General features: G+C 43.2%; 1 protein-coding gene across 2 annotated transcripts; it reads left to right on the top strand.

Annotated features, from left to right (window-relative positions):
• Positions 1–3,314: 3,314 nt before the first annotated feature.
• e7 (type I keratin E7) lies at positions 3,315–14,179 on the top strand. 2 transcript variants are annotated; one of them, XM_090194284.1, is made up of 9 exons: positions 3,315–3,436; positions 8,938–9,470; positions 10,314–10,396; positions 10,761–10,917; positions 11,642–11,806; positions 12,131–12,256; positions 12,857–13,077; positions 13,526–13,572; positions 13,784–14,179. In XM_090194284.1, exons 2-9 carry the CDS (start codon positions 9,060–9,062, stop codon positions 13,888–13,890), a joined length of 1,317 nt encoding a protein of 438 aa, XP_090050410.1. In that variant the 5' UTR covers positions 3,315–3,436; positions 8,938–9,059; the 3' UTR covers positions 13,891–14,179.
• The last annotated feature ends 626 nt before the right edge of the window (positions 14,180–14,805 follow it).

Genomic DNA, 14,805 nt, shown 5'->3' with positions numbered 1-14,805 from the left:
TGTGTTTACGGACATATTCAATCAATCCATATCCCAGTCTGCTGTCCCCACATTCTTCAAGATGGTCACCATTGTTCCTGTTCCCAAGAAAGCTAAGGTAAATGAACTAAATGACTATTGCACCGTTGCACTCACTTCTGTCATCATGAAGTGCTTTGAGAAACTAGTCAAGGATCATAGCACCTTTACCCTACCTGATACCCTAGACCCACTCCAATTTGCTTACCGCAAATAGGTCCACTGACGATGCAATCACCATCACACTGCCCTATCCTATCTGGACAAGAGGAATCCCTATGTAAGAATGCTGTTCATTGACTACAGCTCAGCATTTAATGCCATAGTACCCTCCAAACTCATCATTAAGCTCGAGACCCTGGGTCTCAACTCCGCCCTGTGCAACTGGGTCCTGGACTTTCTGACGGGCCGCCCCCAGGTGGTGAAGTTAGGAAACAACATCTCCACTCCACTGACCCTCAACACTGGGGCCCCACAAGGGTGCGTTCTCAGCCCTCTCCTGTACTCCCTGTTCACCCATGACGGTGTGGCCATGCACACTTCCAACTCAATCATCAAGTTTGCAGATGACACTACAGTGGCAGACTTGATTACCAACAACAACGAGATGGCCTACAGGGAGGAGGTGAGGGCCCTCGGAGTGTTGTGTCAGGAAAAATAACCTCTCACTTAACGTCAACAAAACAAAGGAGATGATTGTGGACTTCAGGAAAAAGCAGAGGGAGCAGCCCCTCATCCACATCGACGGGACAGAAGTGGAGAAGGTGGAAAGTTTGAAGTTCCTTGGCATACACATCACGGACAAACTGAAATGGCCTACCCACACAGACAGCGTTGTGAAGAAGGTGCAAAAGTGCCTCATGAGGCTGAAGAAATTTAGCTTGTCCCCTAAAACACTCGAGAGCATCCTGTCAGGCTGTATCACCGCCTGGTAAGGCAACTGCACCCCCCTCAACCGCAAGCCTCTCCAGAGGGTTGTGCGGTCTGCACAACGCATCACCAGGTGCAAACAACCTGCCCTTCAGGACACCTACAGTACCCGATGTCACAGGAAGGCCAAAAGATCATCAAGGACAATAACCACCCGAGCCACTGCCTGTTCCCCCCGCTATCATCCAAAAGGTGAGAAGGCGAGGTCAGTACAGGTGCATCAAAGCTGGGACCGAGAGACTGAAAAACAGCTTCTATCTCAAGGCCAGCAGACTGTTAAACAGCCATCACTACCATAGAGGGGCTGATGCCAACATACAGACTCAAATCTCTGGCCACTTTAATAAATGGACTTAATAATATCACTTGTCACTTTAAATAACGTCACTTTAATTATGTTTACATATCCGACATTAGTCATCTCATATGTATATACTGTATTCTATACCATCTACTGCATCTTGCCTATGCCGCACGGCCATCGCTCATCCATATATTTATATGTACATATTCTTACATTTGTGTGTAAAAGGTAGTTGTTGTGAATTTGTTAGATTACTTGTTAGATATTACTGCATTGTCAGAACTAGAAGCACAGGCATTTCGCTACACTCGCATTAACATCTGCTAACCATGTGTATGTGACCAGTAAAATGTGATTTGATTTGATTTGTTGTACCCCATCAGAACCCAAAAGAGAAGCTTTTTTTTACCCCAATGTTTGTAAACAAAGTAAATGTAAACAAACACTGTATAGCTTCGAAACTACAATGTTGATATCGTGAATGATCAGTTGTTGCATCCATAGATCCATGTCTATGAATTTGAGAGTGGTTCAATTTATCCAGGCCCATTCCTCAGCTTTTACCAAAACAGAGGGCTTTGTTATCGTTTCAACTACAGATTCCAGCTTTAAGGGCTTAAAAGAACAATCTGTGCAGGCTGGCATTAAAAGCATTACAAGGATTGTGGTCAGACAAGCATGGCTTACACAACCACAAAACTGGAGAGAGCAACTTATTTGCTAGATCAAGGAGTGTCAGATAGTAATTTTAGAGTTGTGTGATTGGTCCCTCAATAACCTTGATACTGTAGTGCACATACTGGTAGAAATGGACCAATAGGCCTATTCATGGGGGTACATGCGTGTCATTGAATTTTAAATACAGCACACAGAGCAAGTGAACAACTTGACAGCCAGGGGGAAAGAAGACTAAGGCTGCGTTTAGACAGGCAGCCCAATTCCGATATCTTTTCCACTAATTGGTATTTTGACCAATCACATTAGATGTTTTCACATCAGATCTTTTTCAGAGCTGATCTGATTGATCAACAGACCAATTAGTGAGAGAAAAAAAATCGGGCTGCTAAAATGTCTGCTGTTTGTCACTGGGGATGTCTGCTTAGACCTGACAAGATACCCTGAAGGTCTGAAGGTGGTTTACGGAGGTCAGTGAGTAAAATGGAGCAATTATACTGTCTGTCCGCATCCTTTGAAGCCTAGTGCGTTATCAATGGCTCAAATCCACAGTTCAGTTCAGTTAAATTCACAGCGCTAATGTGAGCGTACACCCTATAGAAGGGATCCCCTACCCCAACCCAATTGGCCAAAAGTAATCTTTCAATCATTTTAGATGATTCCATTTCATGTGGCCCACGCGTGGTTAATTAAGACAGTCTTAATTAAAACCGTCTTAATGATAAATGACAGTATGTTGAGAAAACACATCCGATCATGGGACCACTTTAAATGTGTGTTGTAATGAGTGTTGTAATGAGTAAAAAGTCTGTGTGGCACAAAATGTGCATGAATGACGTCTGTCTGTTACTGTTTTCGCCTAGAGGACACAACACCTTATTCCATTTCCCCATCAGGTAATGAACTGATGCACAGATGAGGAAGCCATGTGGGCTTGAAAATAACTGCTAAGTACTGGGCACAGATATCAATTCAACGCCTATTCCACGTTGGTTCAACATCATTTAATTGAAATGACGTGGAAACAACGTTGATTCAACCAGTGTGTCCATTGGGTAGTAGTTCAGTAGCCATCTGTCAGTACGCCGTGTCACTCACGAACAGGCGGAAAGTGTAGGGACGTGACAGGGACCTCCATCACACCTGTGTGAAGGCCACCGAAATGAAAGCATGTCGACAAACCAGCTAACATCAACCCACTCTGACCTTGAAAATAATCACATGATAGAGAGAGAGAGAGACAGGGAGGGAGGGAGGGAGAGAGAGAGAGGGACAGGGAGGGAGGGAGGGAGAGAGAGAGAGAGGGAGGGAGGGAGGGAGGGAGGGCGGGCGGGCAATTACAGTAAAGATACTCTCAGCCCTTCAAATTCAACTTGCTTTCAAAGCCAGTTCCACTGCATCTTTTCATTGTTCCCTTCGAACCAGGGACTGGTTTAGACTTGGGACACCAGGTGTGTGCAATTAATTATCAGGTAGGACCGAAAACCAGCAGGCTCCAGATCTTCTAGGGTAAGAGCTCTAAGCTATGCTTGGGTAACTTTCAAAAATGCTGCAAAACCTGTAAGCATTAAAACCAAAGGGGGAATTACAGGTCTAAAATAAACAACTATTTTTTTTAATTGGGCAAAGCTATGATTATGAGGGTGGGGAATGTGCTCCTCTCCAGTCTTGTTCACCTGAAAGGCTATTCATGTGTTTTGATTGGAACATCGTACAGCGGTTTTCATTAGAAAGTACATATTGTTCTGAATGGACCAGGTGGCTCCCTTGGAAAAGCTCATGTCCTTTCATTACCTGTTTTGTTATTTCTCATTGAGGCTCACAAGTACTAATTTGAGGCTATTGGCGATTTTATATATATTTATTTCTGCATTGAGGATTGCCAACATTGAACTACAACAGAGAAAGCTGTTTGTTATTTGTATATGTGTTTATTGTGGATTCCCCATTAGCTGATGCTACTCTTCCTGCAGTCTGAGAAATTTTTTCAAACATTACAGTACCTTCATTACAGAATTCACAACACACTGAGTGTGTGCCCTCAGGCCCATACTCCACTACCATATATCTACAATGCAAAATCCATGTGTACGTGTGTGTATAGTGAGTATGTTATCGTGTGTGTGTGTATGCATGTGTCTGTGCCTATGTGTGTGTTACTTCACAGTCCCTGCTGTTCCAGAAGGTGTATTTTTACCTGCTTTTTGAATCCGATTCCACTGCTTGCATCAGTTACCTGATGTCAAATAGAGTTCCATGTAGTCATGGTTCTATGTAGTACTATTCGCCTCCCATAGTTTGTTCTGGACATGGGGACTGTGAAGAGACCTCTGATGGCATGTCTTGTGAGGTATGCATTGGTGTCAACACCTCTTACAAAAACAAGTAATGAGTAAGTCAATCTCTCCTCCACTTTGAACCACGAGAGATTGACATGCAGATTGACATTAATAGCTTTAATAAATAGCTCACTAGCTTTAAGCACCAGATGTCAGAGCAGCTCACAGATCACTGCACCTGTACATAGCCCATCTATAAATAGCCCAAACAACTACCTCTTCCCCTACTGTATTTATTTATTTATTTTACTCCTTTGCACCCGAGTATTTCTACTTTGCACACTCATCTACTGACAAATCTACCATTCCAGTGTTTTAATTGCTATATGGTATTTACTTCGCCACCATGGCCTATTTATTTTCTTTACCTCCCTTATCTCACCTCATTTGCTCACATTGTATATAGACTTATTTTTCTACTGTATTATTGACTGTATGTTTGTTTTACTCCATGTGTAACTCTGTGTTGTTATATGTGTCGAATTGCTTTGCTTTATCTTGGCCAGGTCGCAGTTGTACATGAGAACTTGTTCTCAACTTGCCTACCTGGTTAAATAAAGGTGAAATAAAATAAAATAAATCAAATTAATGTTAGCTCTCTGTGTACTTTTAAGGGCCAGCCGTGCTGCCCTGTTCTGAGCCAACTGCAATTTTCCCAAGTCCCTCTTTGTGGCACCTGACCACACGACTGAACAGTAGTCCAGGTGCGACAAAACCAGGCCATGTAGGACCTGCCTTGTTGATAGTGTTGTTAAGAAGGCAGAGCAGCTCTTTATTATGGACAGACCTCCCCATCTTAGCTACTGTTGACTCAATATATTTTGAACATTACAGTTTATAATCCAGGGTTACTCCAAGCAGTTGATTCACCTCAACTTGTTCAATTTCCACATTTATCATTACAAGATGTACAGTAGTTGAAGTTTAAGGTTTAGTGAATGATTTGTCCCGAATACAATGCTTTGAGTTTTGGAAATATTTTGGATGAACTTATTTTTTGCTACCCATTCCAAAACTACCTACAACTCTTTGTTGAGTGTTGCAGTCATTTCAGTCACTGTAGTAGCTGACATGTATAGTGTTGAGTCATCCGCATACATAGACACACTGGCCTTACTCAAAGCCAGTGGCATGTCGTTTGAAAAAATTGAGATAAAAACACAGGGCCTAAACAGCTACCCTGGGGATTTCCTGCTTCTACCTGGATTATGTTTGAGAGGCTTCCATTAAAGAACACACTCAGTGTTCTGTTAGATAAGTAACTCTTCATCCACATTATAGCAGGGGCTGTAAAGCCATAACACATATGTTTTTCCAGCAGCAGACTATGATCGATAATGTCAAAAGCTGCACTGAAGTCTAACAAGACAGCCCCCACAATCATTTTATCATCAATTTCTCTCAGCCAATCATCAGTCATTTGTGTAAGTGCCATGCTTGTTGAGTGTCCTTCCCAATATGCGTGCTGAAAGTCTGTTGTCAATTTGTTTACTGTAAAATAGCATTGCATCAGGTCAAACACAATTTTTCCAGAAGTTTACTAAGGGTTGGTAACAGGCTGATTGGTCGGCTATTTGAGCCAGTGAAGGGGGCTTTACTATTGTTATGTGTCACGCAGTCACAAACACAAGATCACTTTCTCAAAGTGTAAACAACTGAGGTTATGACGATATAATACATATCAGAACAGAGATTGAAAGATAAGGGACGGAGTGTATTGCGTTTGAATGTTTGATTTTCCTAAAACAGCTATGAAGGCATAATAACATACAGTACATAGAACTATAAAGGTGTGTTAGTAAGTAATTAATTAGCCTACCCACACAGATATACCATAACCACAGTACGGCAAAGGCTATATAGAAAATGATAACTAAGCATGACCTGCAGCATTCCGTCACATATAATCAGACAGCATATTGAACATATAATAGAGTTTGATTTCACAATAGGTGAAAAGTACATCAGCATCGGTAACCGTTAGGGGCAAGTCATTAGAACAACGCCAGTTTGTGGTTGCTTTCTATTTTTACAAGCTAATCATATCATTGCAACTGTCTTATACTCAAGGACATGTCTGTGAAAGCAACTCCATAGAGGGATGGCGAAGACACCACCTGTGCTGGAAAGGTTGTGTTTACGCTCAACATCTGGGAAACACCTAGGTCGTGATTCACACTTTGCACCTGTTGACAAAATAACGGAGACTTGAGTTTGACGTGAGAAGACGTCTAGCGGCCTGTATACTGTACCAACACTGGCCTACGGCAGAAGCCAAACTTGAACTCAGTTTTCTGTGTAATTCAGTTAATATCAATGGCATGTCAATTGTTTAAATAAATGGCATGTCAATCTTTCGGCATGCTATCTGTGCTAAATGATCTCAATATTAAGAAGGTGTTCCTAATGTTTGGTATGCTCAGTGCAAATGAATGTGTTTCTGTGTGTTGTTTTGGCCATTCCACACATACAGTGGGGCAAAAAAGTATTTAGTCAGCCACCAATTGTGCAAGTTCTCCCACTTAAAAATATGAGAGAGGCCTGTAATTTTCATCATAGGTACACGTCAACTATGACAGACAAAATGAGGAAAAAAATCCAGAAAATCACATTGTAGGATTTTTAATGAATTTATTTGCAAATTATGGTGGAAAATAAGTATTTGGTCACCTACAAACAAGCAAGATTTCTGGCTCTCACAGACAAGTAACTTCTTATTTAAGAGGCTCCTCTGTCCTCCACCTGTATTAATGGCACCTGTTTGAACTTGTTATCAGTATAAAAGACACCTGTCCACAACCTCAAACAGTCACACTCCAAACTCCACTATGGCCAAGATCAAAGAGCTGTCAAAGGACACCAGTAACAAAATTGTAGACCTGCACCAGGCTGGGAAGACTGAATCTGCAATAGGTAAGCAGCTTGGTTTGAAGAAATCAACTGTGGGAGCAATTATTAGGAAATGGAAGACATACAAGACCACTGATAATCTCCCTCGATCTCACCCCGTGGGGTCAAAATGATCACAAGAACGGTGAGCAAAAATCCCAGAACGACACGGGGGGACCTAGTGAATGACCTGCAGAGAGCTGGGACCAAAGTAGCAGAGCCTCCCACACACTACGCCGCCAGGGACTCAAATCCTGCAGTGCCAGACGTGTCCCCCTGCTTAAGCCAGTACATGTCCAGGCCCGTCTGAAGTTTGCTAGAGAGCATTTGGATGATCCAGAAGAAGATTGGGAGAATGTCATATGGTCAGATGAAACCAAAATATAACTTTTTGGTAAAAATTCAACTCGTCGTGTTTGGAGGACAAAGAATGCTGAGTTGCATCCAAAGAACACCATACCTACTGTAAAGCATGGGGGTGGAAACATCATGCTTTGGGGCTGTTTTTCTGCAAAGGGACAAAGACGACTGATCCGTGTAAAGGAAAGAATGAATGGGGCCATGTATCGTGAGATTTTGAGTGAAAACCTTCCATCAGCAAGGGCATTGAAGATGAAACGTGTCTGGGTCTTTCAGCATGACAATGATCCCAAACACACCGCCTGGGCAACAAAGGAGTGGCTTCGTAAGAAGCATTTCAAGGTCCTGGAGTGGCCTAGCCAGTCTCCAGATCTCAACCCCATAGAAAATCTTTGGAGGGAGTTGAAAGTCTGTGTTGCCCAGCAACAGCCCCAAAACATCACTGCTCTAGAGGAGATCTGCATGGAGGAATGGGTCAAAATACCAGCAACAGTGTGTGAAAACCTTGTGAAGACTTACAGAAAACGTTTGACCTCTGTCATTGCCAACAAAGGGTATATAACAAAGTATTGAGATACACTTTTGTTATTGACCAAATACTTATTTTCCACCATTATTTGCAAATAAATTCATTAAAAATCGTGTGATTTTCTGTTTTTTTTCTTCTCATTTTGTCTGTCATAGTTGAAGTGTACCTATGATGAAAATTACAGGCCTCTCTCATCTTTTTAAGTGGGAGAACTTGCACAATTGGTGGCTGACTAAATACTTTTTTGCCCCACTGTACCTGTACTGTGTGGGCAACCAACTATACCTTTGATGTGATGTTTAGAGTACCTGTTAAAGGTCATTGTAATTGTTATCTCTCTCTCTCTCTCTCTCGCTCTCTCTCTCTCTCTCGCTCTCTCTCTCTCTCTCTCTGTCCTGAATGCCCTCTTGATTCATGTGACATCTCTGTTAACAAATTGGCATTTCCTATTTGAATCTTTTAACATCAAGTAAATATCAGGGTAACCATGTCATCAATTCATCAATCCAAAACGTAGCCTACCAACATGAGCATGTCGTGTGGGCTAGCCTACTGTTCTACTAAGTTTAGTTAGAGTTCCTATTTTACTGTATCCTACATTTCCCGGTGACTACAGAGGGAAAAGTACACTTTTTGTTGCGGGATTCAGTCGTCGGTCATCTCTTAAAACGTAAGCTTCTATCTTATCATATTCATAACTTGCTCACTTGAGGTTTAACATGCCGTGACAGTTGTCATACTGTAAATGAAAGTGATACAAATGATGGAGGCAGAATGCCAGCTAACTCTCACGCGCACCACACCTTAGTGACCTTATTTAATGAGCTGACTAAGGACACACCTGTTGGATGAATATCTATTCACGTAAATAATTATCTCAATACGCCCTTCAGCCTCTCCCACCTCCAAGGGGGGTATATATTCTGCTACCAGGCATGAACTGATTCACCACCAACTCTACAAAGTACCACTCCGGGTTGTGTCATCTCTACATACCCATCATCACAACGTCGCCATGAGTGCTTTATCACTTCGCAGTTATGGAGGCAGCCGAGGCTCATCCTCCATGTCTCTCGGAGGAGGTTACCAGAGTCGCATCGCATCACAGGCACCAAGCGTCTATGGAGGGGCAGGGGGACAGAGTGTCCGCGTATCTTATGCTTCGGGCACCAGGAGCGGTTTTGATCTGTCCAGTGGGCTTGGGGGTGACAATGGCAACTATGGTAGTAATGCAGTGTCGGTCAACGAGAAAGCTACCATGCAGAACCTCAACGACCGTTTGGCTACCTACCTGGAGAAGGTGCGCTCCTTGGAGACGGCGAATGCCCAGCTCGAGCGTCAAATCCGCGAGTGGTACGAGAATAAGAAACCGGTCACCAGAGATTACAGCAAATACGAAGCTATTCTTGTCGACCTGCGCAGAAAGGTGAGCATCTTTGGGGCATAATAAATACAGTATATTGCTATGTTGAGCGAGATTGATTTGATTACATTTTATTTCATCAACCTCACTATTTGTTGGGGCCTCACTACTCTGGCAGAAAACTACATCTATTCTCATATACAATTCAATTATTATTTACAAGACACAAGACATACCCTGAAGTTCATTGACTGGCTGCGTCTATGAAGCTGTCATGTTGCAATGGAAGTGTGCCCTCGGGATGTGAATTTGATTGAGGAATCATACCAAGTTTACAGTAGTGATGGATTATAGCACTTAATTGCCATGAGTCTATTGTCTATTGAAATAAATAATCTACCAAAAAAAGGGCTTGGCATGTGAAACCTTCACTTCCATTCAACTTATCTCCCTGTCAACATTTATATTCACACTCATGCCGCCTGCATTACTTCTTTCAAAGGGGAGAGCCGCGATGATGACGCTATAAATGAATCACACCACTGTTCAGTAGCGTTTTGAATTATTGCATCTGATGGGATTCTAGTCACGCGTATTACTTTCATGTCCCATTCATAACTGCGTGGCCTTTGCCAGAGATAGGCTACAGTATATCTGTGTGGGTAGGAGGCTAATCAATGACTTACTAACACAATACTATAGCTCTGGTAGGCTTCACCTTATCACACTTTAAGAGTCTCTCATTACAGCTATTCACGATTATGGCTCGGGAGAATGCACCTTCATTGTTTTTGACAATCAAAAGCAAATGATGTAATCATTGTGATAGGCCTGACAGTGTGTAATCGTCTTCCTTTTTAATGTACCATGTACCAACCAGTTTTTTTGCTGTTGCCCTGTTCTCAGATCAGTGCTGCCACTCTGAGCAACGCCGGCATCCTCCTGCAGATAGACAATGCCAGACTGGCTGCGGAGGACTTCAAAGTCAAGTGAGTACAAAGGGTCTATAAGATGGAAGCGGCAAACAACTGTTGAATTCACCTTAGAATAATGCTTTAAGTCGGGATTGGAATGGGAACTATACGTCATATATCGACTTTAGTCGTGCAACTTTTATACCCTTATTAGAGTATGAAGGCACTCCTAGTGTGACATTACACGAAGGTCAACGTGTCCACGACGTGATGCTCAATGTCACATTACTGTACACCTTAGGAACATCATCAGCGGTCGACTGCACGTAAAGCTGGTCTGACTCGTTTTTGTGCCATTTGGTATGTTTACTGTTGGCGGCAACTGTTAATAATGCTGGTTAACTCACATGCACCGTTTGTCCTTTCCCCCTCCGGAAAGGTTTGAGAATGAACTGGTTATGCGTCAGTCGGTGGAGGCGGACATCGCTGGACTGAGGAAGGTTCTGGACGAGTTGACCATGTCCCGGTCAGACCTGGAAATGCGGATTGAGGGGCTGAAGGAGGAGCTGGTCTACCTCAAGAAGAACCACGAGGAGGTGGGTGTCCCTCAGGGCTCTGTTGGGGCCTTGGAAGCCCTCTTTTATCATACCATATCCCCAAGAGTCATGGCAATAGCAATAGCAAGACCTCCCCACATTTCCAAATTCTTATATATTTTACCTAGATGAAAACAATGTGGTTGTCAGAGACATAATTCATTCTCATCGCATGCCAAGCAGTATTGTCTTTGGCTGTATCAATGACAATGCAAACAACAGATCAAACAGACCTTGTTTGGAGTGTTTGCGCTCTCTCTGTTTGTGTAGCTTTAAAGCTGTCAGCAAATTTGTTACAAGCCCTGCAGCAGTACGGCATGGCTGTTAAAACCACACTTGAGATCACATGGTGGCAAGTCCTATTTCCTGTTGGATATACTTACTGTAGGACGGTTGTATAGGATGTCAGAGAAGCTGACGGAAATACACCATGAACACTGTAACTATTATGAAAGATGCATGAAAGATGTTGACCGTTTGTGGCACCCAAGTACCTAATTGATTTGTCATGTGGTTGAACCTGAGACACCAGTGCACCTCACCTGTTTGTGACCCAATTTGACGCCTCACCCCTGTGTAATTGTGCTAGACAATTTCCCTGTCTGGGGCAGTAAAGTTGTATCTTATCTTACCCAGGGACAGCCTACCCAGTGGCAACCTCCATTTGCCTCTCACCTGGTGCTGACCCCAGTTGACCTCTGTCATCCCTCTGTGGCCCTTATAGGAGATTGCTGCCATGCGGGCCCACATGAACGTCAGCTCAGTGAACGTGGAGGTGGACGCAGCACCCCAGCAGAACATGGCCAAGATAATGGAGGAGATCCGTACTCAGTACGAGGGCATCGCCGAGAAGAACCGCCGAGACATGGAGACCTGGTACAAGGGCAAGGTGAGGAGAACGAGAGCCCAACCTTGTCAAGGGAGAACCTCTTGATCCATCTGTTCTGTTTTAGATCATATGAAAATGGCTTAGTGCGTCTTAAGGTAGCCTAGTGGGTAGAGCGCTGGACTAGTAACCTGAAAGGTTGCAAGATCAAATCCCCCGAGCTGACAAGGTAAAACATCTGTCGTTCTGCCCCTGAACAAGGCACTGTTCCTAGGCCGTCAATGAAAACAAGATTTTGTTCTTAACTGACTTGCCTAGATAAATAAAGGTAAAATATCAGACCATAGATAATTAATTTTGTGCATATGTTCCTTCTGTCCATCCCAGTTTGATGAGCTGAACAAGGTGGTGACCAGCAGCACAGAGACCCTGGAGACGTCCCGTAGTGAGATCAACGAGCTCAAGAGGACCCTGCAGGCCCTGCAGATCGAGCTGCAGTCCCAGCTCAGCCTGGTGAGCAAACAAATACCCCCTAACGTCACACCCCTCTCTGCCTCCTGGTTGTTGCTAGACGTATGAGTTAGAGCTCATAGGGTGTAATTACTGTCGCAGATTACTCGGGATTCGGAAATGCATGACATTTACAAGATTAGGAGCTTCAGTTAAACAGTGCAGTACAACTGACACCTCGTAGTAAAACCATCATCATTTAGACCTCATAAATACATGTCTACCCTACGGGTTACACATGAGTCCTCAGATTTCCCTTTTAGAAACTGAATATGATGGATTAGTTCTAGAGAGAGAAGCAATCAGTCAACTCAGAGCTTTGTAATGATCACAATAATAATAATGCATTTCATTTTTGACAAGCTCTTCGATCGATGGATAGATGAAGTGAAGTTGAAGTGAAGTTGAGGATAACCGTTTTTTTGTTACACCACAGCTGTGATCCTCAAAACTGAATTCTTAAAAACACGTGCTCACCAGGAACTTCACCTCAATCATGCACTGATGTCAGTGCGGGTAGTCGAGACTTGGCCTAAATCAACACCACTTGTTGAATCGGTCTGAAGTCTTTAACCCTTCCTCTTCCTCCCTCTCTTCCTATAGAAATCAGCCTCGGAGGGCCAGCTGAATGAGACTGAGTCCCGCTACAGCATGCAGCTGAACCAGCTCCAGGGCATGGTCAACAGCCTGGAGCAGGAGCTGGGTCGCATGAAGACGGACATCGAGAGGCAGGCCGGCGAGTACCGCATGCTCCTGGACATCAAGACTCGGCTGGAGATGGAGATCGCCGAGTACAGGAGGCTGCTGGACGGAGAGGATGTCGGGTAAGGAGAGGAGAGCAGGGTGCAGATCTCTAATGTGCATACCCAATGGGATTTACATGGGCCTCACATACCCAATGTAAATGATAAATGGACGTTTACATACCAATTACAAATCAACCCCTAGCCTGTTTGCCTTTCAGTATCCCCTACACCTTTGACACATAACCACCTGCTGTAAGCACTTTTGATCTAAAATGACTGGATACATGCAAGAACTATGGTTGTGAATATTACATATTACTAGAGGGCAAGATGGAGCAATCATCATTATGCTAATGACCTACAGTAGCCCATCAAAACGTTACAGATCTACAAGAAGTGCCCAGGGGAAGGGGCCAGGGGTCGATTTGGAACTGGGCAATAGAGACTGTGCTACAGAGTAGAGAGATCAATGTAGAGATGTTCAATAGGAAGGTGCTTAACACTTCGACTATCTTCTGCCCTCCAGGAGAGCTGTCATCACCAAGAAGGTTGAGATTGTTGAGGTCAAGAAACGTAAGTAGAGCGAGACCCTTTTCTATCACATCAAATCCCATATTGATTGAACCCAGCAGCAGCAATTGTGAAACACTCTAGAACACAAAGGATTTGGTTGAGTTGAAGGTGCTAAAGGTGCCAATCTGTTCTCATGGTTCTGTGCTTCTCCTTATTGGCTATGCCCAACACTAAGTGTACTTACTAACGGTTATGTGTCCCTACTTTGTAGCTGAGCCAGTGGTGACAAAGAGAGTGAGGATGGTGATCGAGGAGATAATCGATGGAAAGGTTGTCTCCCGTACAGAGGATGTGGACATGGAGGTGGCGAAAAAATAGTTCCCTTACCCACCCAAACCCACCTGTCAGTAAAAGCCTGGTTCCACCTGCGGCTAAAAGGAACACCAAGAATGTTAAACTGTTATAATCTCCTCTGGATGGCATTGCTCTGGTGTTGCCTGTATGCTCGTTGAATGTGCAGAACCGTGCAATATTTCATAAATTGACCATATTTGATATTTAAGTTGACAAAACAAACATGCTTTTGAATGTCCTTGTTGATCGAATGACAATGTGTGACGTTTGGTTGAATTGTCCCAAATCACATAATAAAAGATGTTTCAGTATCTACCGTAGTTGATCGTTGTCTGTTTGTCTTGAGCATGATCTCTCAAATCATTTATCCTCTCAGTCCACTGTCTTGTCATTGGGAAGTAACATTGTTCAGAAGGGGATGATGAACATGATCAAATATCAAGGAACACTTAAAGAGAGGATTTTATGCCAGTCTATTTTATATTGTAGGTCAGGGGTGTCCAAATCATTCCAAGTAGGGCCTAGTGTCTGTTTTTCCAGGTGAAGGGAGTTATTTACTAATTAGTGTCCTTAATTCATCAATGAAGTACGAGGAGCGAAATCCCGCAGATGCTCGGCCCTCCATGGAATGATTTTGACACGTGCTGTAGTGTTATAATGTTATCTTCATCATAACATTTAGTTAGTATGATTCAGTATGAGATCATTAACAAATCATCACGGAAAAATAAATAGGCAGCGAACTCTATGCAATTCCTTTAAAGAAGCATAATCCTGAGACATTGTCAAAAGAGGGTTAGTCTAATGGGAGTGGATCATGGCCCTGTACAGATAACACTTTTGGCATCTATAAAGTTGAGATAATCTATAAAGTTTGATCTCGACTGACGACACTGAAGCAGTCATCTCCAATCAAATATATGATTAGAGGTCACAGTC

The sequence above is a fragment of the Oncorhynchus mykiss genome, chromosome 13 (genome assembly GCF_057628025.1).
Source record: "Oncorhynchus mykiss isolate SJ-2025 chromosome 13, ASM5762802v1, whole genome shotgun sequence".
NCBI lineage: Eukaryota > Metazoa > Chordata > Actinopteri > Salmoniformes > Salmonidae > Oncorhynchus > Oncorhynchus mykiss.
The sequence above is the reverse complement of the archived record's forward strand: the minus strand, read 5'-3'. Positions and strand labels throughout refer to the sequence as shown.